The sequence below is a fragment of the Manacus candei genome, unplaced genomic scaffold (genome assembly GCF_025592945.1).
Source record: "Manacus candei isolate 608988 ecotype Guabito, Panama unplaced genomic scaffold, ASM2559294v1 h1tg000042l, whole genome shotgun sequence".
Lineage (NCBI taxonomy): Eukaryota > Metazoa > Chordata > Aves > Passeriformes > Pipridae > Manacus > Manacus candei.
In genome coordinates, this window is record NW_026138090.1 from 3,373,081 (window position 1) to 3,394,893 (window position 21,813).

General features: G+C 44.1%; 2 protein-coding genes across 3 annotated transcripts in view; one reads left to right on the forward strand and one right to left on the reverse strand.

The window, feature by feature from the left end:
- USP6NL (USP6 N-terminal like) overlaps positions 1-1,540 on the reverse strand; it is a 138,189-nt gene extending 136,649 nt beyond the window's left edge. For both annotated transcript variants that reach the window (XM_051795159.1, XM_051795162.1), the window contains exon 1: positions 1,450-1,540. The gene's annotated coding sequence lies outside the window, so the exon portion shown is untranslated. The remainder of the gene's footprint in view (positions 1-1,449) is intronic.
- Positions 1,541-2,040: 500 nt separating this feature from the next.
- Positions 2,041-10,746, forward strand: ECHDC3 (enoyl-CoA hydratase domain containing 3). Its single transcript, XM_051795210.1, has 5 exons — positions 2,041-2,190; positions 2,318-2,439; positions 4,563-4,660; positions 5,488-5,688; positions 7,187-10,746. Exons 1-5 carry the CDS (start codon positions 2,060-2,062, stop codon positions 7,514-7,516), a joined length of 882 nt encoding a protein of 293 aa, XP_051651170.1. The 5' UTR covers positions 2,041-2,059; the 3' UTR covers positions 7,517-10,746.
- The last annotated feature ends 11,067 nt before the right edge of the window (positions 10,747-21,813 follow it).

A 21,813-nucleotide genomic window follows, 5' to 3' on the forward strand; every position in this document is an offset into this window, starting at 1 on the left:
AAGCTACTGTTTGTATAAGTAAATATATTATTAAACACAAAATTCAAGTGGTTCTTTTATGAGGCTGATGCTCAGAACTGAGAAGCCTCAATTGCCACTAGAGTCAGAAAAACTGCAGGGGTTCAACAGACACTGATGAAAACTGGAGACACATCTGGGAACCTACAAGCACTTGGCAAGAACTCACAAGAACAGGGAGATCAGGAAGCAGGAGCACAGATCTATATTTACAAGGAACATATGCTGGACATATATCTATTTCATTTTAGGGTACCTGTAACTCCTGGAACAAGGCTGCTTGCTGTTTGGGCCTGTCAGCATCTCTCCTGGCAGATGAGGTTGTTCACCAGCTGCCTCACACGCACAGCTGCTCCCTTCCCAGGAGACTGCCTGAGCCAGGTGTGACAGGGAGGGGTCATTGCTCTTGGGAGTGAACAGAGAACAGAAGAATGAAAGAAATGGGAGAGGTTATATTGCAAAGTGACATTTTCTGGAAGAACTATTTTGAGTAATTGGGGTCTGCAGAGAGTCGTGTGTTTCTCAAACTAGAAAGACTTACTATGCATCGGGCCAGCAGCTGGCAAAGGAGAGCTTTGGGTTTCAGCAGAAACACCAGTGGAGAGGGACCCACTTCCCCAGATCCACTCATCTGGTAACCCAGGCAGGGACATCATATAACCCCTTTTAGAAGCCTCCTGAGCTTCCTCTTTGTCTTCTCAGATGGAAAATGCTTGTCCTCAAGACAGCAGCCATAAATCCTTTCGTATTTGTCTTGCTGGACTCAAGGAACAACACTCCCCTCACCCCTCATAACAGAGTCTGTTCTGTGCTGTTTCTATTCTCTCTGCCCCTCTTTTAGCCTGGCTTCTGGAACGTGGGTGCCCAGAAGCATAAGCAATAATTAAGCTGTGAATATATATCCCTAAAATACTTTGAAATTTAAAATCACATCTGAAGTTTAAAATCACCAAATCACCTCTTAAAATGACATTTGCCTTTTTTTCTTCTTCTTGGATGCATTATAGGGGCCACAGACTGACTCTGTGGAATCAATTAGAACACACAAGGTCTACTCCATGACCATGACTATGATGATGAGCTCCCAGTGAGTAAACTACAATCTTATTAATTCCTAAGTATATGACCCCAAGCCCCACAGAACTGAATTTCATCCCATACCAGTTACTCTTGGCCTCGAAGCGATCTTTCCCAAGAGGCAGAGCATCCCCTGTGCTTGGCACTGGTGAGGCCACACGTTGAATCCTGCGTTCAGTTTTCAGCCCCTCACGACACAAAGGACATTGAGGTGCTGGAGCATGTCCAGAGAAGAGAAAGAAGCTGGGGAAGGGTCTGGAGCACAAGTCTGAAGACGAGCACCTGAGGGAGCTGGGGGTGTTTACCCTTAATAAGAGGAGGCTCGGCCATAAACTAAAACACAAGGAGTTCCACCTCAACCTGAGGAAGAACTTCTTTCCATGGAGGGTGGCAGAGCACTGGAACAGGCTGCCCAGGGAGGTTGTGGAATCTCCCTCTCTGGAGACATCCCAAACCCACCTGGACGTGTTCCTGTGTCGCCTGCTCCGGGTGACCCTACCTTGGCAGGGGGGTTGAACTGGATGATCTCCAGAGGTCCCTTCCAACCCTAAGGACGTTGTGATTCTGTGAATTCTGTGATTCTGTCGCCTCATCGCTCTCTACAACTCCCTGAAGGGAGGGTGGGGGTCAGTCTCTTCTCCCAGACAACCACCAACACAAGAGGACCGGGGAGTTTAGGCTGGACATCAGGAGGAATTTCTTCACGGGAAGGGTGATTAGGCATTGGAATGGGCTGCCCAGGGGAGGTGGTGGAGTCACCGTCCCTGGAGGTATTTAAGGAAAGACTGGACGTGGCCTGGCGTTTAAGGAAAGGCTCGGTGCCCTGCTGTAGTTCACATGGCGGTGCTCGGTCATGGGGTGGCCTCGATGATCCCGGAGCTCTTTTCCAACCCGGCCGCCTCAGTGCCACAGCGCGGCAGCCCCGCCCGCCCCGCTCCGCCCCGCCCGGCGCCCTCCCTCAGCCATGGCGGCCGCGCGGCTCTGCCGCCTGCGGAGGCCCCTCACGGCCGCCTTCGGCAGCGCCGCGGCCGCGGGGCCCGGGCAGGAGCCGCCGGCGGAGCCGCTGACGGTGCGGCGGCAGGCGGGGGGCGTGCGGTGAGCGGGGGCGGCGGGGGGCACCGAGCCGGCGGGGCCCGGGCGCGCCCGGGGCGCTCGGTGAGGGTAACCCCGTGAGGGTAACCCCGTGAGGGTAACCCCGCTGTGTCTCTGCCGGGTTTTGCAGCACCATCGTCCTGAACAACCCGCGGCGGCGGAACGCGCTGTCCCTGCCCATGCTGCGGTGCCTGAGGCAGGACCTGCTGCACGACGTGAAGAGCCGGGAGCTCCGCGTCATCGTCATCGCGGGTACCGCGGGGCGCGGGCGGGGATGGGGCGCACAGCGGGGTTTAAACCCGAACCTCCCTCGGAATTGCAGGGGACGGGACGGGACGGGACCTGCGCGTTGTGTCCCTGCCACCCCCGTGCTCTCCTGCACCCCCGAGGTCTCCCCCTCTATTCCTGTATACTCCTCCCACTTCCCGCTCTCATGTACTTAATTCCTCGTTCTCGAACGCAGCATTAACAAGTCGCTTGGGTTTTGTTACGGTTTTGGTTTTAACCAACATGTCTAAGCAGGAACACCTCCCAGGATGTCCATGTTTCACAGTCGGGCTGTGCAGTGTGTTTACAGTTGGTGAGCTGCTTACTTTTGCAAAAACAATCAGCAGGTGAAATAATTTGTTTTAAAACAAGAATACTTTAAACGGACCAAAAGCCAAACAGAACAAGAGTTCTAATAGTTACCAAAGTAAAGCAGTGACATTCCCAGATACTGGTTTTGGACAGGAACAGGCTGAGCTGGGATGACACTTGTTGCCTTTGGTGACGGATACAGACTGGAGTAAACAGGGCTCACAAGGGTTCTGCAAACCAAGTGCTTTGTTCTCCTCAGAGCCAGGATCAGCCAAATTATTGCCACTGGTTTGTCAGAACTATTTTTAAAACTCTCAGAGGAAGGAGAGACCATAATGTCAATACCACAAGTCACCCATAACCCACGGATGTAAAACAGTTTCTCTTGGAGCCTGTTACAGTTTCCTTCATTTAGGTATTAACCTGGAGAGTTCTTGAAGATAATGGAACCTGAGCCATTCTTAAGCCATCTTTCTTCCTCTGCTATTTTAAGATAACCTTCCTCTGCCCCCCTTCCAAACATCTCAGAGAAATTGGTTATTAATTTAGGATGATGCTGTTTCCTATATATAGGGGAAACGCTTTGTGTTAGTGCACACACACAAGTGGAAGTGAGCTGACTCCACAAGGGTGAGTTTAAATGCACATAGTCAGCATTTCCAACAGCAGTTACAGGTTGGGAGTACAATGCTGTGGCAGTTGGTGAGCCCAGTTGCATTTGGGTTTTTTGTTTTAGTTTAAAAAGGAATTGCATGTTCCTGTTGATTGCCAATTCCCTTGCTGAATGGCATGCAAAGGAAGAAATTTCAAGAAAATAAAAGACTTCTCAGGGAATGCTTTGGGTCTTTGTTAACAGAGACTTTGCAGTGGATTCTTCTTCAATGAGGCATAAATGCAGATGTGATTAATTTCCAGATATATATTACTGATCCCATGAGCTGACTGACAATAATTGTGTGTTTATTTCTGATCCTTAAGAAACAAATCCAGGTTGGGTCTTACACAGTTGTAGCTGGAAATGTCGTATCCATGCAAATATCTGAGAAGTCCTGAAGGATTAAAAAGCACCACATTGGTTTATTCTCATAGCACATATCCTCATGACAAAGGAAAACTGTCGTAAGGATTGCACACCTGCAAAGGGTGTTTTGATCTTAGCAAATCCAAAGCTTAGTTCCACAAAAACCTGCTGGTTTGCTGCCCAAACTCTGAACATACTTTTTGGGAATCTCTAGATGACAGTTTTAGCAGTAAAGACACCCCAGCAGTCCTTCTGGTTCTCCTCTAGCAGAACAATCTTTTTTCTTTTTTTTTTCCCCACTCTGACCTCGAACACCATGACACTAAAAATATTGATGCTTGTTTAGCAAACGTTAATAATTAATTCTGGGTACAATAAATAGGAACTAACTGTATTTATCAGTCTGAGAGCAGAGCACTCCAGCCTTGCTCCAGCTGACCAGTTTGTGTTGTACCAAGGAGCTGTTTTGAACAGTATCCTTACAAGAAATTGGGTTCAGAGCCTTATATATAACTGAGTTAACTGGAATGGAAGTAAAACTAGGCCTTGAAAAGTGTTTATGGGTGTTACTGTGGTTAGATGTTACATTGTGGCAATTTAAAGTTGTCACAAACCCCAGAACACAATATTTTCCAACTCTTGTGCAAAACTCCCTCCCCAAACTCCTTTTTGACCATGGACATCTCACTGACATCCCTTTAGCTGGGGCACTGATGTGCCATTGCCCCTGGTTTCTTGATTAATTCAGACTGACTTTTCCTCAAATGCTTTGCAGCTGAAGGACCTGTATTTTGTTCTGGCCATGATTTAAAGGAACTGTCAACTGAAGATGATGTGAAGCATCATTCCCAAGTGTTTGAATTATGTGCAGAGGTAAGCAGTCCTCTTTGAGTGACATTGCTTGTGTTTGGTATTTAGAGGAAGCATTGGTGTGAGGAGGGACAGCATTGCTCACTTACTTGCTAAAGCACAGGCTTTTGCTCCAGATTCCTTGCTTTTTGCTGCTCTGCTGTTTTAATGGTGAATTTATGTTTTCCCTGGATTTCTCTACATGTAAATAAAAGGGCTGCAATAACACTGTGCATGTCTCCAACAATGGGTACAGTCACAGTGTTTTCCTTAGTTTAGCCAGTGTTCTGTACAGCTGAGTAGTTGGGCAATGTCATTCCTAGAAATCTGGGGATAAGCACCTTCAAATCACGTGTGATCCAATGTTGTTTCCCAGCATCTAGTTGGGAACTCAAGAGCAGCTTAAACGTCAAATAGACAATGTGGAAATAAGATCTGACTCACAGGTTGCCCCATCAGCAGAACATACAAGTTCTTGTTACAAAGACACAGTCCTGGAGGCCGAGATATTAAAGTGAATCCTGGAGCCTTTGGAGGGAATGGCAAACCCCTCTTTGATTGTGACAGCACTAGAATTTGATCCCTAATCCTGCTCAGTGTGACAGCAGAAAGTACTTTGAAACCCTTTGTTCTCGTTCCTGCAGTAATAATGATCTCTGTACACATTGCCAAACCCATACTTCAGGAATGCTGTAAAAGCCATGTGTGAAAGCTACAGGGGAAGGAGCCAAGATCCAACAGTTTTGGGGGCTTTTTTGGTCAGTAGAGAGAGAAAGGTGCTTTTGAGGGCTTCCAAAACAGGATTGTGTCTTCCTAAATTTCGATACCGATCTCTTTCTTTGTGCATGCAGGTTATGACTTTAATCCAGAAGCTTCCAGTGCCAGTGATTGCCAAAGTAAATGGCTTGGCTACAGCAGCAGGCTGTCAGCTTGTGGCAAGCTGTGACATCGCGGTGGCAAGTGAGAAATCCAAGTTTGCTACTCCTGGGGTAAACATTGGGCTGTTTTGCTCCACACCAGCTGTGGCCTTGGGCAGATCTCTTCCAAGAAAGGTAGGCTGCCTTCCCAGACATTCTTTGTAATTTTGCAAGAAGTAGGTCCCCATGTCAGGAGTTTTAGTTCCGCTGCCTGAACTTTATTTTCCTGTAGTACAACATTCAAAGTACTCTATTGCAAAAGGCATCTCCATAACTCTTTGGAGTGGGAAAAATAATAAAGGGATGAACTCGGTTTAGGAAAAGCAGTTTCCCACTGATGCAATTCCAGCCAGCACGAGCTCATCCCAGCAGCACAACAGCTCAGTGATCCCTTTCCTTCCCAACAGACAGCTCTGTGCTTTAGCCCATGATGTTCTCCCCTGAGGAGGAAACCCCTGCAAGTTCAGGATAACAATCCCACCGAGGTATCAATTCTCACCAGGCAGTGACATTTCACTGCCAGCATGATCTGCCTGGCTGTAGATCAAGATGCTCTAAATAGCATCTGAAACCCTCCTGTACTGTCTTCCTGTTTTATGTCCTACTGATTGTGGCTGCACATCTCTCACTGCATAAAAAATGGTACGATCTGTAAAGCTTCCGTAACTGAGAACAGGAATTTTAAGTTCTGATCCAGCTGGATTTATGCAGACAGACTCTCCAAGCCCAGCAGGGCTCTGCTGAGATGCAGCACAAATCCCATTGCTGGATAAGAGCTTCAGCTTGAAATTTCCCATCTGTAAGGCCATCCTGTTCAAATGCAGTCCATGGGGTTTTTTCCAACTCTGCTGTAGTGTACACTTGTAACTATTTCTGAATTAGTATTTCTTGGGGGTGTGATTACCTCTTTAAAATGTGCAGGATATTCTTTTCCCTGTGCCACTTTTCAAAGTAGCAAGAGCATTCCCTGCAGTTCCCAGGATTGCCAATTTTACCTTTTAACAAGTGAAATGTTGCCATTGTTTCAAAGATACTAATGAGGATAATCAGCTCTTATGATTCAGGCATTTGCATGAGGAGTCATGGAAAAAAATCCTTATTGATATATAACATTGGACAGTCGCTGAGTATTTGAGGGATTTTTTAATTTGAAACCTCAAGTACCAGATGCTGGAAGCAGCAGGAGACTGAAGTAGCTGTGGCTATGTGAAGTGCATATTTAAAACCATCCATACCAAACTTAAAACTAAGGCAGGTGTTTTCAAAAACTGCACATATGCCCAGCTTAAAATACCAAGTTCAGTCATTTGACATTGTAGATGACCCACATGTCTCTTAATTCCTGCAGCAATCCGTAGAGATTGTGGGCTTTTGAAGAGAAAGCCAGAGGTGTCAGCCTAGGACAGCTGGGATCAGTGGGCAGGTTTAAAGAGACTAGCTTTAGACTCAGTCCTTCTCTTTGCTGAACCCTCTTAATGTGTCCTTGGCAGTTTAAGAGGCCAAAAGATTTAAATCTTATGTTTGTTAAAAGAGTGACTTGTGCTTGGAAGAGGAGGAGGCTGCTGAAATTCCCCAAGCCAAGCAAAGCAGTAAGGCCACTGGATTGGTTAACACAAAATTTTTCCTCGTTCAGGTGGCACTGGAGATGCTTTTCACGGGTGAACCCCTCTCTGCCCACGAAGCACTAATGCACGGGCTCGTCAGCAGGGTGGTGCCAGAAGACAAGCTGGAAGAGGAGACCATGAAAATCTCTCACAAGATCTGTGAAAGCAGCAAGTCCGTGCTGGCCCTGGGGAAAGCCACCTTTTACAGACAGATAACCCAGGACCTGGACACTGCTTACAAAATGACTACTCAGGTCATGGTAGACAATCTGACTCTGAGGGATGGGCAGGAGGGTATCGAAGCCTTTATCCAGAAGCGGAAGCCAGTCTGGACACACTCTCAGGAAGAGAAGAAATGAGTCCTGCCTCTTAACTCACCTTAGCTGTGCTTTATGATTCTTCACGCAGTTGCCTTTGGGAATTATATTTTTGTTCTTACTGAAAGTTAAATTTGTCTTCTTGCATATGCCAGACACAATAAATTTATTCCAAGTGTGTAATAAATGTTAAGAAAAATCAAAGAAAAAATGGGTTTTCTCAGCAGTGAATTTAATCTGTGGTTTTAGAAGGAACTCTGTGCTGCAAAAATCAGTTAAAGATGTCCCAGGTTACTTAGGGAGTCACAGGGACTGAGAGAGAGCTCAGGTCGTCCTGTTCAGTACCTCTCCCCATAGTTCTAGATGAGAATTTCCATTTATTAATAGAGATTAAAAGGCTTGGACACATTCCAGAGATGATGGTAGTACATATCATAATGGATTCTAGGACTGTTTGGGTGTTACAGACAGAAGCCTGTAATAGTGATCCATTACTCCTTATGGATATATCTGCTTATGAATTGTATGTATCCCACAGAAAATCCTGATTTTCTACTATCAGTTCAAGCACTTCTCCCAGCTCTTGAGAATTGTGCTGTTGGCTCCAGGGAGGATGAGCATGGCTTGGGGCAAAAGCCACCCCATGGGCTTCAGCAGAGATCCTCACCTGGCAGTGACTTGACCCAGCTGTAATTTTCAGGCTGTATGTGTTCAGTTTATCACAGAATCTTGGATGTATTAGTTGGCAAGTCCATCTTTGTGCTCAGAGCTGGGCTTTCACCAGCACTGGAGCAGTTCTGCTGTGGATTTACAGACTTGACAACCTCCTACAACAGGGATTCAGCTGCTCCTCTGGGTAATCTCTTACAGTGCTTTGCAACCCTCCTGGTGAAATATTTTTTGTTAATGTCCAGTCTGAGCCTTGAAGCAGAATTTTTTTGTCCATTGCCCCTGGTTACATTATCTGACATTGTTGAGAAAACTCCAACTCCATTATCTGTGTAACTGTCTTCAAGCAGTCACAGGCTGCACTTACACCACACTGCTGCTCCTGTGTGCCAGGCTGAACAAGCTTCCTCCACCCTCCTTGTAGGTCAGGTTCTCTAGGTAACCAGCTTGGCAGCCCTGCAGTGGACCAGTTCCAGTTTTTCTACATCCCTTTTTACTGGTTGTGCCAAAACTGGACTGGAGTCTAAATATGGCCTCACCAGTGCTGAGTAGAGAACAAAATATGCCTTCCATGTGCTGGCCAGTGAGTCCTGCTCAGGGTGCATTTGGTCTGGTCTGGGATGAGAGGGCACTGCTGGCTCTGCTGCAGCCATTCATCCACTGTGAGCCTGGTTCCAGGAGGACTGTGCTCTGCCAGTCCTCTCCTCACCTGTACTGGTGCTGGGGTTATTCTTCCCAGGTGTAGAAACTCACATTTCTCCTTAGGTTATGTTTTTTGGGATTGAAGCCAGGCCCTTTGGTGTGTCAGTCACTGCCTCAGTTCCATATCACCTGCAGACTTGCTGAAGATCTGTTACTGGTGGTGATACTGAGTGATACAAGTCTTGATATCAATCCATGGTGATCAACATGGGATGGCCTCCCAGCAAAGGCATTTTTTCTGAAGTTCCACACAGCCAAATCATGAAGGCTCATCCTTAAATAGACATCTAAGCAAGATCAGGTGAATCACTGTATGGATGGGCCTTTTATTCTTTGTTGACAGTAAAAGTAGCCCAAAGTGCTAAGCACAGACTTAGATGTCTTCAGTTAGATCAAATTAATCCTGCTACTAAAACTCCAAATGTGGAAGCATCATGAATCAGGAAGGATTTTTTTAAGGTATGTTGGACCCACGTCCTTGGTTCCCTGTCTCCACTTGTTCCCTCAGTTCTCCACTGGAGTCAATCAGATCCCCAGTAAAGTCCCAGGACTGTCCCCATAGGCCTTTCACTGAAACCAGTGACATAAATACTTTTACCATTTATACATATCCAGCCCCACAAAGCAATTCTCTTTCCCATCTACAGGTTGAAAAGAAAGAAATTTTCAGTTCTGCTGCAATTTTTACTTTGAGGAATGGAAACTTAAACTTGAATTCACCACTGAACGTAGTTTGTTTCTATGGAAAAGAGAAAAAAGGGGTATATTGGGACTAGTTGTTTTAAAAATATAAATTTTTATTGTTACCACCAGTAAAGATGGGTAAGTTTATTAAGAAAAACTCACACAGTTAATATAAGTTAGGAACTGTTATGAGCAATTAAGAGATAGAAGAGTTAAATCTGGAGCCCAATAACCTTCATCATGTCCTTTTCAATGCAGTAAGATGCTGCACTTACACTCTGTTCCCACATGCTGCTCTAAAAGCATTAGGAAAGAGTAAATTGTTTTAAAAAATATTTATATTTAATGGCTATCTTGCAACTACTCAGCAAATCTTAACTGGCTCTTATGTTCCAGGCTTTTAGAAATAAGTACATTATCTGATTTTTGCAGAACAGTGCTCTTTCCAACTAACTGCAGTAATAAAATGGTTTCACTGGCCATCTTAAAGCATAAGTGACAGTTTAGATGAGCACATTCTTTCAGATATTTAGAAATTATTCTACAGCTAATTGCCATCTACACTGGGTGGGGTTTGGCATTATTAATATTATTATTATTATTATTATTATTAACTCATGCTTGCAATTTTTGAAGGAAAAAAAATGCATTTTAAAAGAATAATTACTTCATTTGAAATAGTTGTACCACAGTGGAATCAAATTATTCCTGTACATGGATTCATTCAGTTTGAATGGCCTTGTAGGACACTAATATTCCAAAGACACAGAAGTGTCCTCAGGCTTTTCACTATGAGCAGAAGTTAATGGAAGTGCTGTGTAAAGTTAAGAACAGGCACACTTGAGCAAGACAAAATGATGTTGGGAGGGGAAGTTAACTATCAGAAATGGTGTCCTGGTTGGTTATGTGATAGGGAAAGGTTAGGACTGTTACCTTTATCCTTGGCTTTCCCTGTAGAAGACCGAGCACCATAATGTCTTGAGCTCCTTCACAGTTCAAATCTGTGGAAGCTGAGGAAGTACAATGCTCTGGGCAACTGAGTTCAGATCCTAAAGAACACTTCTTTTCAAGGCTCGTGGTATTTTTCAGTCTAATTCACAGGTATGACAAATGTTTGTCTTGTACTTTTGGATCTTGAGTAGAAAAAATATGTTTTAACTCAGTTTTCACTATATTTGTACTATTTAATGCAATAAAGCAATTATGTAATTATAGAATCATAGGATCATCATAGAATGGTTTGGGCTCAAAGGGACCTTAAAGATCATCTTGTTCCAACCCCCTGCCATGGGCAGGGACACCTTCCACTAGACCAGGTTGCTCCAAGCCCCATCCAACACTTCCAAGGATGGAGCATGCACAGCTTTTCTGGGCAACCTGTGCCAGTGCCTCACCACCCTCACAGTAGAGAATTTCTTCCCAGTATCTAATCTAAACCTACAGTTTAAAACCATTCCTACTTTTCCTGTCACTACATGCCCTTTTAATTAGTAATCATCAGTTCCATAAATGGTGGCATCCACAGGAGCATTTCTCTCTTGCTTGAACCACTAGACAGAAAAACTTCAGCAGGTTTTATAGCATTCCTGCACTGGCCCCTGAAGACTGACAAAACAATTTTTCATTTTGGACTTGCGTGGGTTTTTTATTTTTGCCCACATCTGCCTTTCTTGTTTAATTTAATGGACTTACAAGCTATTCCTGGGAAACAGAGCAGTTCCAGAATTGTTAAATAAGTTCTACAGCCAAGAAACAGCAAACCAAATGATGGATTGGGAGCCTTACCACCGTGGTTATCTGCTGCCTGAGGGAAGAGTTTGTCCCAAAATAGCAAGGAGCCTCTTCCTTGTCACCCCATTCATTTTTATTAAAGGATCTCTCTGCAACAATGTCTGCCAGGTAATTACCCCAGTTTCAAGTGACCCTAATAGCATGTGGCACACACTTAGCCTTCTCTGGAAACTAAGCACAACCCCATCTTCATACAGCCTCTGGGATGCAGCTTATCCCTGGAAATGTCCAACAGGGACACGTTTTCTGTTCATATGGACAGGAACAGCTGGAATGGAAACCAGTCAAGGAAAACAGGCAAGGAATTGCTGGTATGAAGGGACTGAACTACCTCAGAATGCATGGAGGCCTTAGAAGAATGGCTCTGAGCCTTTACCTGGAAATCTTAGAAAAGATATATACAGGCAAAATCTAGAGGATATGGTCATGTCACTTGTGATGTAGCTTCAGGCTCCCCTCATGAACAAGGCAAACCTAAAGCCAGGGACCAGAGACAAGGAGAGTAACACTCAGCACAAGGTTGTTCCTAATTCATGGACCAGGCAATGACCTGCCTCACCACATCACCTGGGGGATATATGCTGAAGACAAACAGAGGACTTGGGTGTTGAGCAAGGTATTTGTTCCACAGAGCCAAAGGACAGTTTATCTAAGCTTTTATATGAACTCCATGCAGTTTCCTTAGGGCTGCCCAACCCAGGATTCATCAACCTGGGTAAGAATTAGTTTCACATCGGTTTTAAGTAATCTCCTGTAGCTGTGGAGGAGAGAGCTTGAAAATATGAACTACAAAGGCCCCAAAAGCGGGACACAGTTAATATTAAAAATGCCTGACTACCTCACTGGCAGGAGTCAGCATCCAAGTTTTCCCCTTCTAGCTCATGATTCCTGAGCACTTGGATGGCAACTCCGTGTCCTTCACAGGAATGCCTCTGGGTAATTCCTGTATTGTCATTCCTGCATTGCAGATGGGGAAAGTGAGGCCAAATGAGCTGTGCCTGAGGTCTCTCGGTGAGCCCGTGGCACTGGAACAGGGGCACTTGGAATGCTGACACCTGCTCCCTGTAATTCTTCAGCAACAAAGTTTTTGGTAAAATCAGCAGAAATTCAGGGTGATTGTGTGCCCTGAAGTGACTGCAAAGGCTTCTGAACAGGAATTATGAGCCACTGCATCAAAGGCCCCTTGCTTGACATTTATTGGCTTTTTGATGAATGTTGGGGTAATTCTACTGTCAACAGTTTCTCATTAGGAGCCTGGCAATGTACTTTCTGACCATTATCTTGCTCAATATCACACTCAGCTGCTACAAAGAGCAGGGATTTTATGTAAAACCCATCTATCTCTGTAGCTGCAAACTTTTCTAATAATCCTACATTTAAATAATCTCATGGAAATGCTGGCTGCCTTCTCTAAGCAATAAGGAGAAGAGACAAATGGTTAAATTTCCATGAAGACCTAAAGCTATAGGACAAATCTCATACTGCAACGAGTAGGATTCATTTGTCTTGATTCCACTGGCATTGCACCTCAATTATACTAATTCTGAATTTCCCTGCTGAATAATGCATCCCCATCCTGTTTTACACTGACAAAGGAAGGAAAAATCCATCAGAGATGTACCCTTCTCACTCTCCATAGTATAATGTACCAACTCCTGGCTGCTTGTTGTCAATATTAGCAATTATTTTTGTCAAATCCATAGGTTTTCTAAAAAGAAAATAGCAGACATGTACCCATAATACCACTGTGTATTTGGAAAGGGGGAAAACAGTTTGTTCAACTTCGATGTGGCCAACTGTGGTAATTTTCACACTATGAGTTTTAAAACATTAATACTTTTTTGGAATATTTGTATCCTGGAGTCATGATAACAGGAGCATCACAGGGTTATTGTATATTTTATTGATCATGTTAAGAGAAAAAAATTGAAAACAAAACCAGGTGATAAAATAACTAACTGAATTTGTACTACTAAAATTTAAGCCAGATCCATGGGTTTGGTTCATGATTATTGTTCCTAGCTGCTTAATATGAGAGACTTTAATTTTCCCTCCAAGTTCACTGAAAATAAACATTCCTCCAGCTTAGGTAAAAACAAAACCAACTCTTTAAACTAACTTGCAGAGCAGTGCAAGTTGTCCTGTTGGACTTACCGTGGCTATAGGTATTGATCTCATCCACTGACTGTGCTGAAGGAACATCCCCTCCTGCCAAGGCAGGATAGGTATGGATGGCAACATTTTGGCTCCTTTAGAGCCACGTGTCAGGAAGTCTGATGTAATGGGCCATGTCTCAGGGAGTGGAAGCTCCAGCCATAACCTGCTTTCTGAAGGAGCTTTTAAGGACAAATGAACTGCAGTAAGAGAATGTTGACATTCAGGCTGCCTCAGCTGCTGATGACAGAGAAGGCGTCAGGCCTTCCCAAGTGGCACTCGGGTTTTATTCCAGACCTGTCCTCCTGTAAACAATTACAGTGGATGAAATCATGTTTGGAAAGGTGAGTGATGTTTTCCCTGTCATCTCTGCCCTGTCAGCATCAAGGATAATGTGATAGATAATACCTGCTTCCGTCTTCTCCACTTCCTGGCCCAAAATCATTCTCAGTGCAGACATTGAGTGATGCTTCTGGAAGGAAACAATAAAGAATTAGGAAACTGTAGAGAGAACATGGGGGAAAGGGAAAAGCAAGTGAACACGTGAAGTCATCCTCCTAATGTGTTCTTCAGTCTAGAAATTAATATTTTGCTCCCTGTACCTGTTTAATGAAATACACCCTTCATGCTATTAAAACTTTATCATCTGTTGTTTGAGGGAGCTAATCATGTAACAAAATCCTCAGTTCTGAGTGTTAGGACAGTCTATAAATATAGACATAGTGAATACTTCTCAGCTAATCTCCCTTCACTTTCAAGACCTCACTAGATAAGGTTATACATATTTTAAATTAGTGTGCTTTTTCTTTTATTTTTTTTTGTTTGTCTGCTGTTGTTGTTTTTGATGGAATTCTTATTCTGCTTTTTCCCTCCTTCCTTGGGGCTTAATTTTAATATCTTTTTTTTTTTAAGAAATGCTAAGATTTTTCTACAAGTACACAAATTTGTAAAGCTGTACAAAATGCCACATCATACTTTAAAACCTGGTAGCACTGCCATAAATACTGCTGTGGGGGAAAACATCAGGTTTTAATGCAAAACCTGTAAGAAATGAAAGAGATGTAACACATGAAAGAGCAGAGCAGTGAGAGAATTTGGCTCTCTGAAAGGAGACCCCTCAGGAGAAGCACCGAGGTGCTCTCCAGAGCACCCACACAGAGGAGTGGAAAACTGACCTAATTTACCCCTTTTTCATTGGGACCAGCAAGAATATCCATGCAAGGACAGTCAGCCCCTTATTCATTAGCCTGAGGTAATTAGTAATTATCAACACTATTACTTACTGTTGCTATTATTCTTGCTACAATCTACTTAATGCAGTGACACCACTTCAATTCAGGAATTTAGATTTTGATGTCTCCTCCCCATAGCTGGGCTTGGAAACTGCTTTTAACTGCTGAAATCAGAAGCCTTTGCTGCTTGAGTGGGGGAATAGCATTTGTCTGGCAGCAAGAGAAGACTTTCATCCTTTTACAGAGCCTGTGAAAACACACTTAGTCCTTACCACATACTCAGCATGGTAAAATGGAAGTTGCCAAAGATAAAAGTCCTTTTTCTTTGCTGTCTGTGGATATTCCTGTAAGCTTTTAGTCTTTTTCCACATGAGCATTTATTCAGAGCAGACAACCCAGAAATATTTCCATGGACAGCCTGAAATCTTTACGAGGCACTGGATGGTTGAAATGCAACACCAATTTATTCAGCACTCGCAAGGACCAAACCAGCAGAACCCAAACAGTAAATTTACCACAGGAAAAGTCCTGGTAAAGAGTTCAGTGGCAGTTCATAGGCTGAAAAAACACTTGTCAAAATGTCCTAGACCTTTCTGTCCCATTTGTCACTATAATATTTAATTAAAGACATTCCTATAGTCATTTGTTAGATAATTCTGAAATATAAATAAGCAGAAAACATATTTTAAGGCCATGGACAAAAAAGACCCCAAACAACAAGAAACCAAACCAAACAAAAAACCCCACTGCTGGTTCACTTTCTGGCTTTCTCACGTAACTCCACTGTGACCTTGGACAAACTGACAGAGGCAGAAGAGAATTGTGACTGTCCAGTCCAACCTCCTATTAATCATTGCTTCCTGGCCTGCTCTCCCCCTCAAACAGCATTTGAATTTCAGCTTTGGTTGACCTAAGGAGCTACCTATCGTTGTGAGGAAAAAAATTTAAAAGGAAAAAAGAAGATGCAAAGGGTGTGATCTGTTCTCCTTGCAGTCAGGACTTTAGTTTATTTCTGCTTTGAATTCATCTGACTTCCAGGCAGGGCACCAGAGCTGTCTTTTTTGGGCTCAGCTGGACTTTTCAGCATCTCAGTGACTTACCTGTAAAATGGGGCTGATCATTTTTTTTTACTATGTGTTATCTGTGTTGTCCCTGTACACCACAAGGACTCCAGGGGAAATTTGGGTCTCACTCTGTGTGCACTCCATGTCTTGCACAACAGCTTACACTGGGCTTGTCTTTGGTGTGGGATGACTGATGTGTGATTGATCGATTGATGTATAGCATATGAGTTACAACAGTGAGAAAGGACATAAAAAAATCAAGCACTAAACCCCAAAAATCTCTGTCTGAGGGAGGTTCCTTGAGTTTACTGCTGCTCCTCAGAAATCCTTGTTTGCTCTAGACCAGAGAACACTGGATTTTACGGTGATGGCCCCATACACCAAACTGTCAGCAGAGGGCAATGACAGCTCACAGCTTGAAGCGGCTCCCGGGGAATGTGTCCGGCCGGTTCTGCCAGCCTGGTTTTTCTACTTCAGTGCTCCCAGGGAATGAGCCCCTGCTCTATTCGGGCAGCTCTCTGGACAGCACATGTGAGAAAATACTCCTGGAAGCCCTGCGAGTCAGGGGTCTGAACTCTCTTCTCCCACTTTCCCTGCAGCCCCTGCCTTTGCATCCTCACTTGGAGGACCAGTTGCAGTCTGATTCAAGACAAGTGACTCGGTACCAAATTCTGGGAAGGTCTTTGGAAGCAAGAGGAGATCCTGTTCTGCTTTAAGAAACACACCTGTGAGAAATACAGCTGTGTCTGGGGACCTGGACAGTTCAGCAGAACACAGTTTGGGAAAGCCTGGCTGTTCTGGCTTTCCTAGGGAGTCTTAGTTTTAGATCCAGATGAGTCTGTGTAGATTAGTAAGAGGTTCTGGGGGGGAACAAGTGATTCAGAAAGGCCTTCCTAGTAGACTGCATCACAAGCCAGGCAGAAGAGGTGAGAGGAGTGTGACAATCATGCCTTCATGCCCCAGATTTTCAGGAATAGGTAGCAATCCAGAGGATAGGTCTCCCAGCCAGAGTTCAGCCAGCCAGGATCTCAGTGTCACCTCTTCCACCCTCCTTAACAGGTGAACTAAGTGGCACCATCTCTTCTCTCCATGACTCAGTTTCCCCACCCGTAAAGGAAGTTCTGAAGTTCTGTGTGACACACTAAAAGCAGTGAATGATAAAAACTAATCAACTGTGCTACTCACAGCTTGGTGATGAACTAATGTGCTTGTCACTGCTGGCCCAGACTCTGCTGGGCAGAGAAAAAACTGCTGAAGGTGTTAGTCCAGATGGACTGTCAAAGCCAAAGCACAGCAGGAGCTGCTGAAAAATAAAAATATTCTCTCAAGTCCTCTCCCAGCAGGAACAATATTCCAATTGTAATGCAGATATCCTGCAGAGTCATTCCATCCCTCCGGGCAGGTGAACACTTTGCAGGAGCCTGTGAAGGCAATCATTAGACTATTGTAAATATGAACAAATACAAATGCCAGGTGTCTCTTTATCTGAGCTTCAGCTTTACTCCTGGCTTCATGAAAAGTAAGAGAGCACAGCCACCTATAATGATACCATTAATAATATTTGGAATTTCAGGGAATCAGGTGATTCTCCCCAAATTCCCATGCTGTAGAAGAAGGATGGGGAGCACATACGTTGTTCAAAGCCACGGTGATGGAAGGCTACAACTCCAAACAGCAAAAGAGTCAGTACATGGGGCTGTGCTGAAGCTGCAGAGGAATTCAAACAAACAACATCCAACGACCAGCTCTGGAATGCAGGGAACACAGCCAGGTCAACAAGCACACCGATAAGCAGCAAGGTGGCAAGTGGGGTCCAGCCCAGGCCAGACCTGCAGGAGCAAAGGGACAGAGGTTATGTCAGCTTTGTGCCTGGCAGCTTCTGGACAACTCTCACCAGCAGACTGGGTGGAAGATGTCATTTAAGTGCTTTGCCAGTTTTCACTACAAAGGCTCCACTCAGACCAGAGTCATCCCTGTCAGTGGTGATTCAGCACCTTTTCCACCAGACAGCCTCAATCCCCCTGTCCAGGTGTGCTCCCACACGGCCCAGGCAGAGCTGACCTGTGCCCTCGGGTTTGTTTTCCCCTCTGCCACTTTTGATCTTTCCCTGACTCGGAGAAGCTGGTTCAGGCAGGAGCCATGTCAGACTCTGGCCATCTGTAACCAGATATTGAGCCACCACCAGTAACATCCCTGAAAGCAAACACCTGAAACTTTTGGAACAAAAAGCAAATGTTACCTCAGAGCGATAAGCAGCAATAATAGCAGACCTGGCAAGACAGTTCTTTAAGCCAAAAATGTGCTAAATAAATACTTTTGCAACGTTTTTTTGAATCTTTTCTTCAAAGAAGCTGAAGCGTTGGCTTTAGGAAAAAGGCACAGAACATCAGGTTTTAGGAAAAAGGTACAGAACATCAGGTTTTAAGCAAAGTGGTTTTTTTTCTTCTTAATTATAAGTTTAAATTTTAAAGGGTTTAAGCAAAAGTTTAAGCAAGCATTTCCATATAGATTAAAAACAAAAAAAAAAAACCAAACCAAACCAAAAGACTTTTATGTGGACAGAGAGTTCCTGTTGAGGCAGTGGTTGGTTGCAAGGAGGGTACAAAAATAGCTGGTAAGTATATACGGGATGCCATTAAGAAACCAGGTGCTAATGAGACTGCTCAGGACTGAATCACGACTGCCTGTGGCTATTCCATGACAGCTCTTCCAGGAGGTGTCTCCAGCTGCCATGAGTCAGATCCCTGCCTCTGTGTCAGTGCAGGAAACTCCCTAGAGAGAAGCTGGCAGGTAAATCCTTAAAGGCAAAGGAACCAGGGGCTTCCCACACTTCAGCTCTTCCGACTGCAAGAACAGGTCACAGAGGCAGCTTGGAGTGAGCACGGATAAAAGCAGCCTGGGAAGTGTCTCTACACTGGCACAGGCAGGAACCAGCAGCATTGTAAAGGTACAACAGATGGCTGTGAGCCAGGTGTGTTCCTGTTGGTCCTTGAATTGATGTGGGCTCTGACACTCTTGTGATCTTGAACGTAGGCCTAGAGGACAGACTCGCCACTGCCTGAATTAAAATCCTGCCCTCGGTTCCCCTAGGCAAGGTTAATGACTATAATTTATTAAAAGGTCTATAATGGCTTGTTAAATGATGTTGAAAATGGTAGTTGCATGAAAACAAGTTACAAAGTGTCCTGACAAACAAAATGTTTTCACTGTACTGCCTTTCAAATGGAACATAACAGTTAAAAGTCATCCTTTTGTCACTTTTTTGGGGCCAAGAACAGTGCATTAACTACACACATTTGTATCTACCCTATACATACAGGTGCCCTATACTGTACTGTTTGTTGATGCCTCGAATGTGTGATGCTTTCCTTCCCATCATCTGCACTCCATGGACTGGCAGAGTCTGCATGGAAAGCAATAAGTGAACCACCTCTCCTGTTGCTGTCTCCTCTGCAGTGTGGTCTCAGTGAGGCAGCACCCCTCCTTGTGAGAACCAGGAAAACATCCACAGGCATTACCTCCCAAGAGGCAAGGCTGGCAAGAGAGGAAGGGATTAGTGCACAGGTCACCTCACCTGCTCTGTTTGTGCTGATGTGATTCATAAAACACTTTCATAGCTGTTAAAGAAAAACTTGATATCACACACTGGCAACGTTACTTTGGTATTTAGCATTTGCAAGAGACCCTGCATGGCTGGAACTCAAAAAAAGCCTCCAACATTCAAATTAATTTCTCCTGTTCCCAGGGTCATATTCTCCCACTAGCCTCTTGCAAATCTTGATATCCAGTGTCCAGAGCTCAGGGCCCCAGCCAAAAATGCCATCCAAGCCCAGAGCTAATTGCCTAAGCTCCTTCAACAGTTATAAAGAGAAACAAAAGCTTCAAAAGATCAAAACACCCAAAATGCTGGGAGGTACAGAGCTGCCTACCACTAGCTGGTAGGAAATGGTTGCCTTGGAGCACCTGACCTTCACTGGGGAACTTCTTGGGAGCCAGAGTCTGACACATTGTCCTGAGCATAGGAATATTTTCAACAGTAGAACAGAGGACACTGCTGAAATCCACAGAAGTTTTTATGATAATATTTTTTTTAATGTTATTTGCACTTGTATATAGTGACTTTGCACTTACTTAAGGGCCTGGAAATTGCTCTTAGCTTGACATAAATCTTATTTATGTAATTATTTTTTTTCAGTTGGAGAGGCCTCTCCCATTCCAGCTTGAGAGGTACATGTGGTAGCAGTGTCCTGGCCTCAGAAACTGCCTGTTAGTGCAAGATCTGGTACTAGTTGTCACACTGCCTCTTCCATCTGTCTTTGCACAGCACCAAGGGGAAAAGGGAAAAAAAAATCTCAGCAGTAACAAATGTGCTTTCATTCCTCACTTTCAAGTGTGAGTTTTCCCTTTTATGGGGAGATTTCTCAAATTATTTACTATTGGAGCCTGATATCTTTAATGGTACCTTATTTCACCAAGAGAACAATTTATTCTGTAAAAAAGCCAGTTCTTTGCCACTGCCAGCTGCATGCAAGTACAAAATTACAAAGCACTCACTTAGATGAACTGAATACTTCATTAAACAATTAAGCAATAAGGCAGAACAAAGGCTGTGGTTTCCAGGCCTTGTTCTGTAATTGTATCCTAGAGCATTAGGAGAGCCAATGCTCAAGCATAGGGCTGCAATTTAGGCTAGGATTATCCTCTAATAGCCTTGTCCCTGGGATTAGGGGATTGCCACCACGGGGAATTATTTTATCCATCGATGGCAATGCAAAATACACGATTTGTCCCTGAAGGTCTGGAGGTGATGATTTCCATCCCTCTTTCCTCCTTCCATCTTCTTGCTGGAACGCCTTGATTAGAAGTTTTTTATCTCTGCTTTCACTTTCTGAACCATGAAGGGAACCCAGCAGCCCAGTTTTTATGAAGGTGCAGTCACAGAAACCCAGTTCATGAGTAAAACCCCCTGAGTGTCCCTGGACACACTGTGGCCACTCTGAGCCTGTGGGACACTGAGGATGGAAAATGTCTGAGCCACGATGCTGGACAAGGTTAAGGTTGTGCTGAAATGTCCTGTTCCCCTCATGCAGCACGTGTGGCTGGTGAGCCCTCCTGGCCAACGGAGAGGCACCGGCAGAGATAAGGCAGGAGTGGGTTTCGAGGCCGATAAGCAGAGACTGTTTGGATTGCAGACGAAATTTGAATGTCCAAAGTCCATCTACATTCTGCTACAGAGGCCTAAACCCCTTTCCTCATCTAGTAAAGGCCTGATTCAGCTCCTAATGAAATTACCAGGATTTGTTCCACTGACTTGAAGTTGACCCTGGGCAGAGCCCACAGCCCTACCAGCATCCCTTTCCAGAACAGTTACAGAACATCCTGGGTGACAGTGGCAAGTCCTTCCCTCAAACATGATCTATAAGGAATCCCTCCACCCTGCTCTCCTCCTCCATTCAGTTCTGCTGGAACAGAAAATACAGCTCTGATGCAAAACACAGCTCGCTCTATCACAGGACACTCTGTCCTTGGAACTGGAATTAAGATCATCCAGGCACATATCATGGGCCAATGGAAGACCATTAGAAGAATTAACTTTCAGTTCTAACAGGAATCAAACCAGAAATGAAAAAAAAAAAAAACCCACAAACCAAAAAAACCCAAAAACTAAGAAAGAAAAAGAAAAAAAGAAATTAAAAAAAAAAAAAGGAGAGAGAAAAAAAACCAAAACACAAAAATCTACAGCATTTTTAAAAGACAGGTTTATTTCTGAGTATATGTATTTTATGGTCTCTTGGAATAAATAATTTTCTGTATTTCTTTTATTCTAGTTGCACTTCTCCCCTTTGGAAATACTACTATTAATACTTAATGCAAGTCAGTGACATATGTCTCCATTCCCCACAGGAAAATAAGTTGCATTAATTTCAAACTCACTGACACTGGAAAATAACCAGCTGTTTATACACACTGGGATGTATGGGAGAACAAACTATTATTAAATGTCAGAAAACATATGTTTTAGATAATAGAAGCCAAGGAACAA

What these genes read in the sequence shown, in the direction of transcription:
- ECHDC3 (XM_051795210.1), top strand. Translation starts at nt 2,060, where the DNA reads ATGGCGGCCGCGCGGCTCTGCCGCCTGCGGAGGCCCCTCACGGCCGCC. An exon ending in TGTTTGAATTATGTGCAGAG is followed by an intron (nt 4,661 to 5,487) that starts GTAAGCAGTCCT and finishes TTGTGCATGCAG; the next exon opens with GTTATGACTTTAATCCAGAA. An exon ending in GCAGATCTCTTCCAAGAAAG is followed by an intron (nt 5,689 to 7,186) that starts GTAGGCTGCCTT and finishes TTCCTCGTTCAG; the next exon opens with GTGGCACTGGAGATGCTTTT.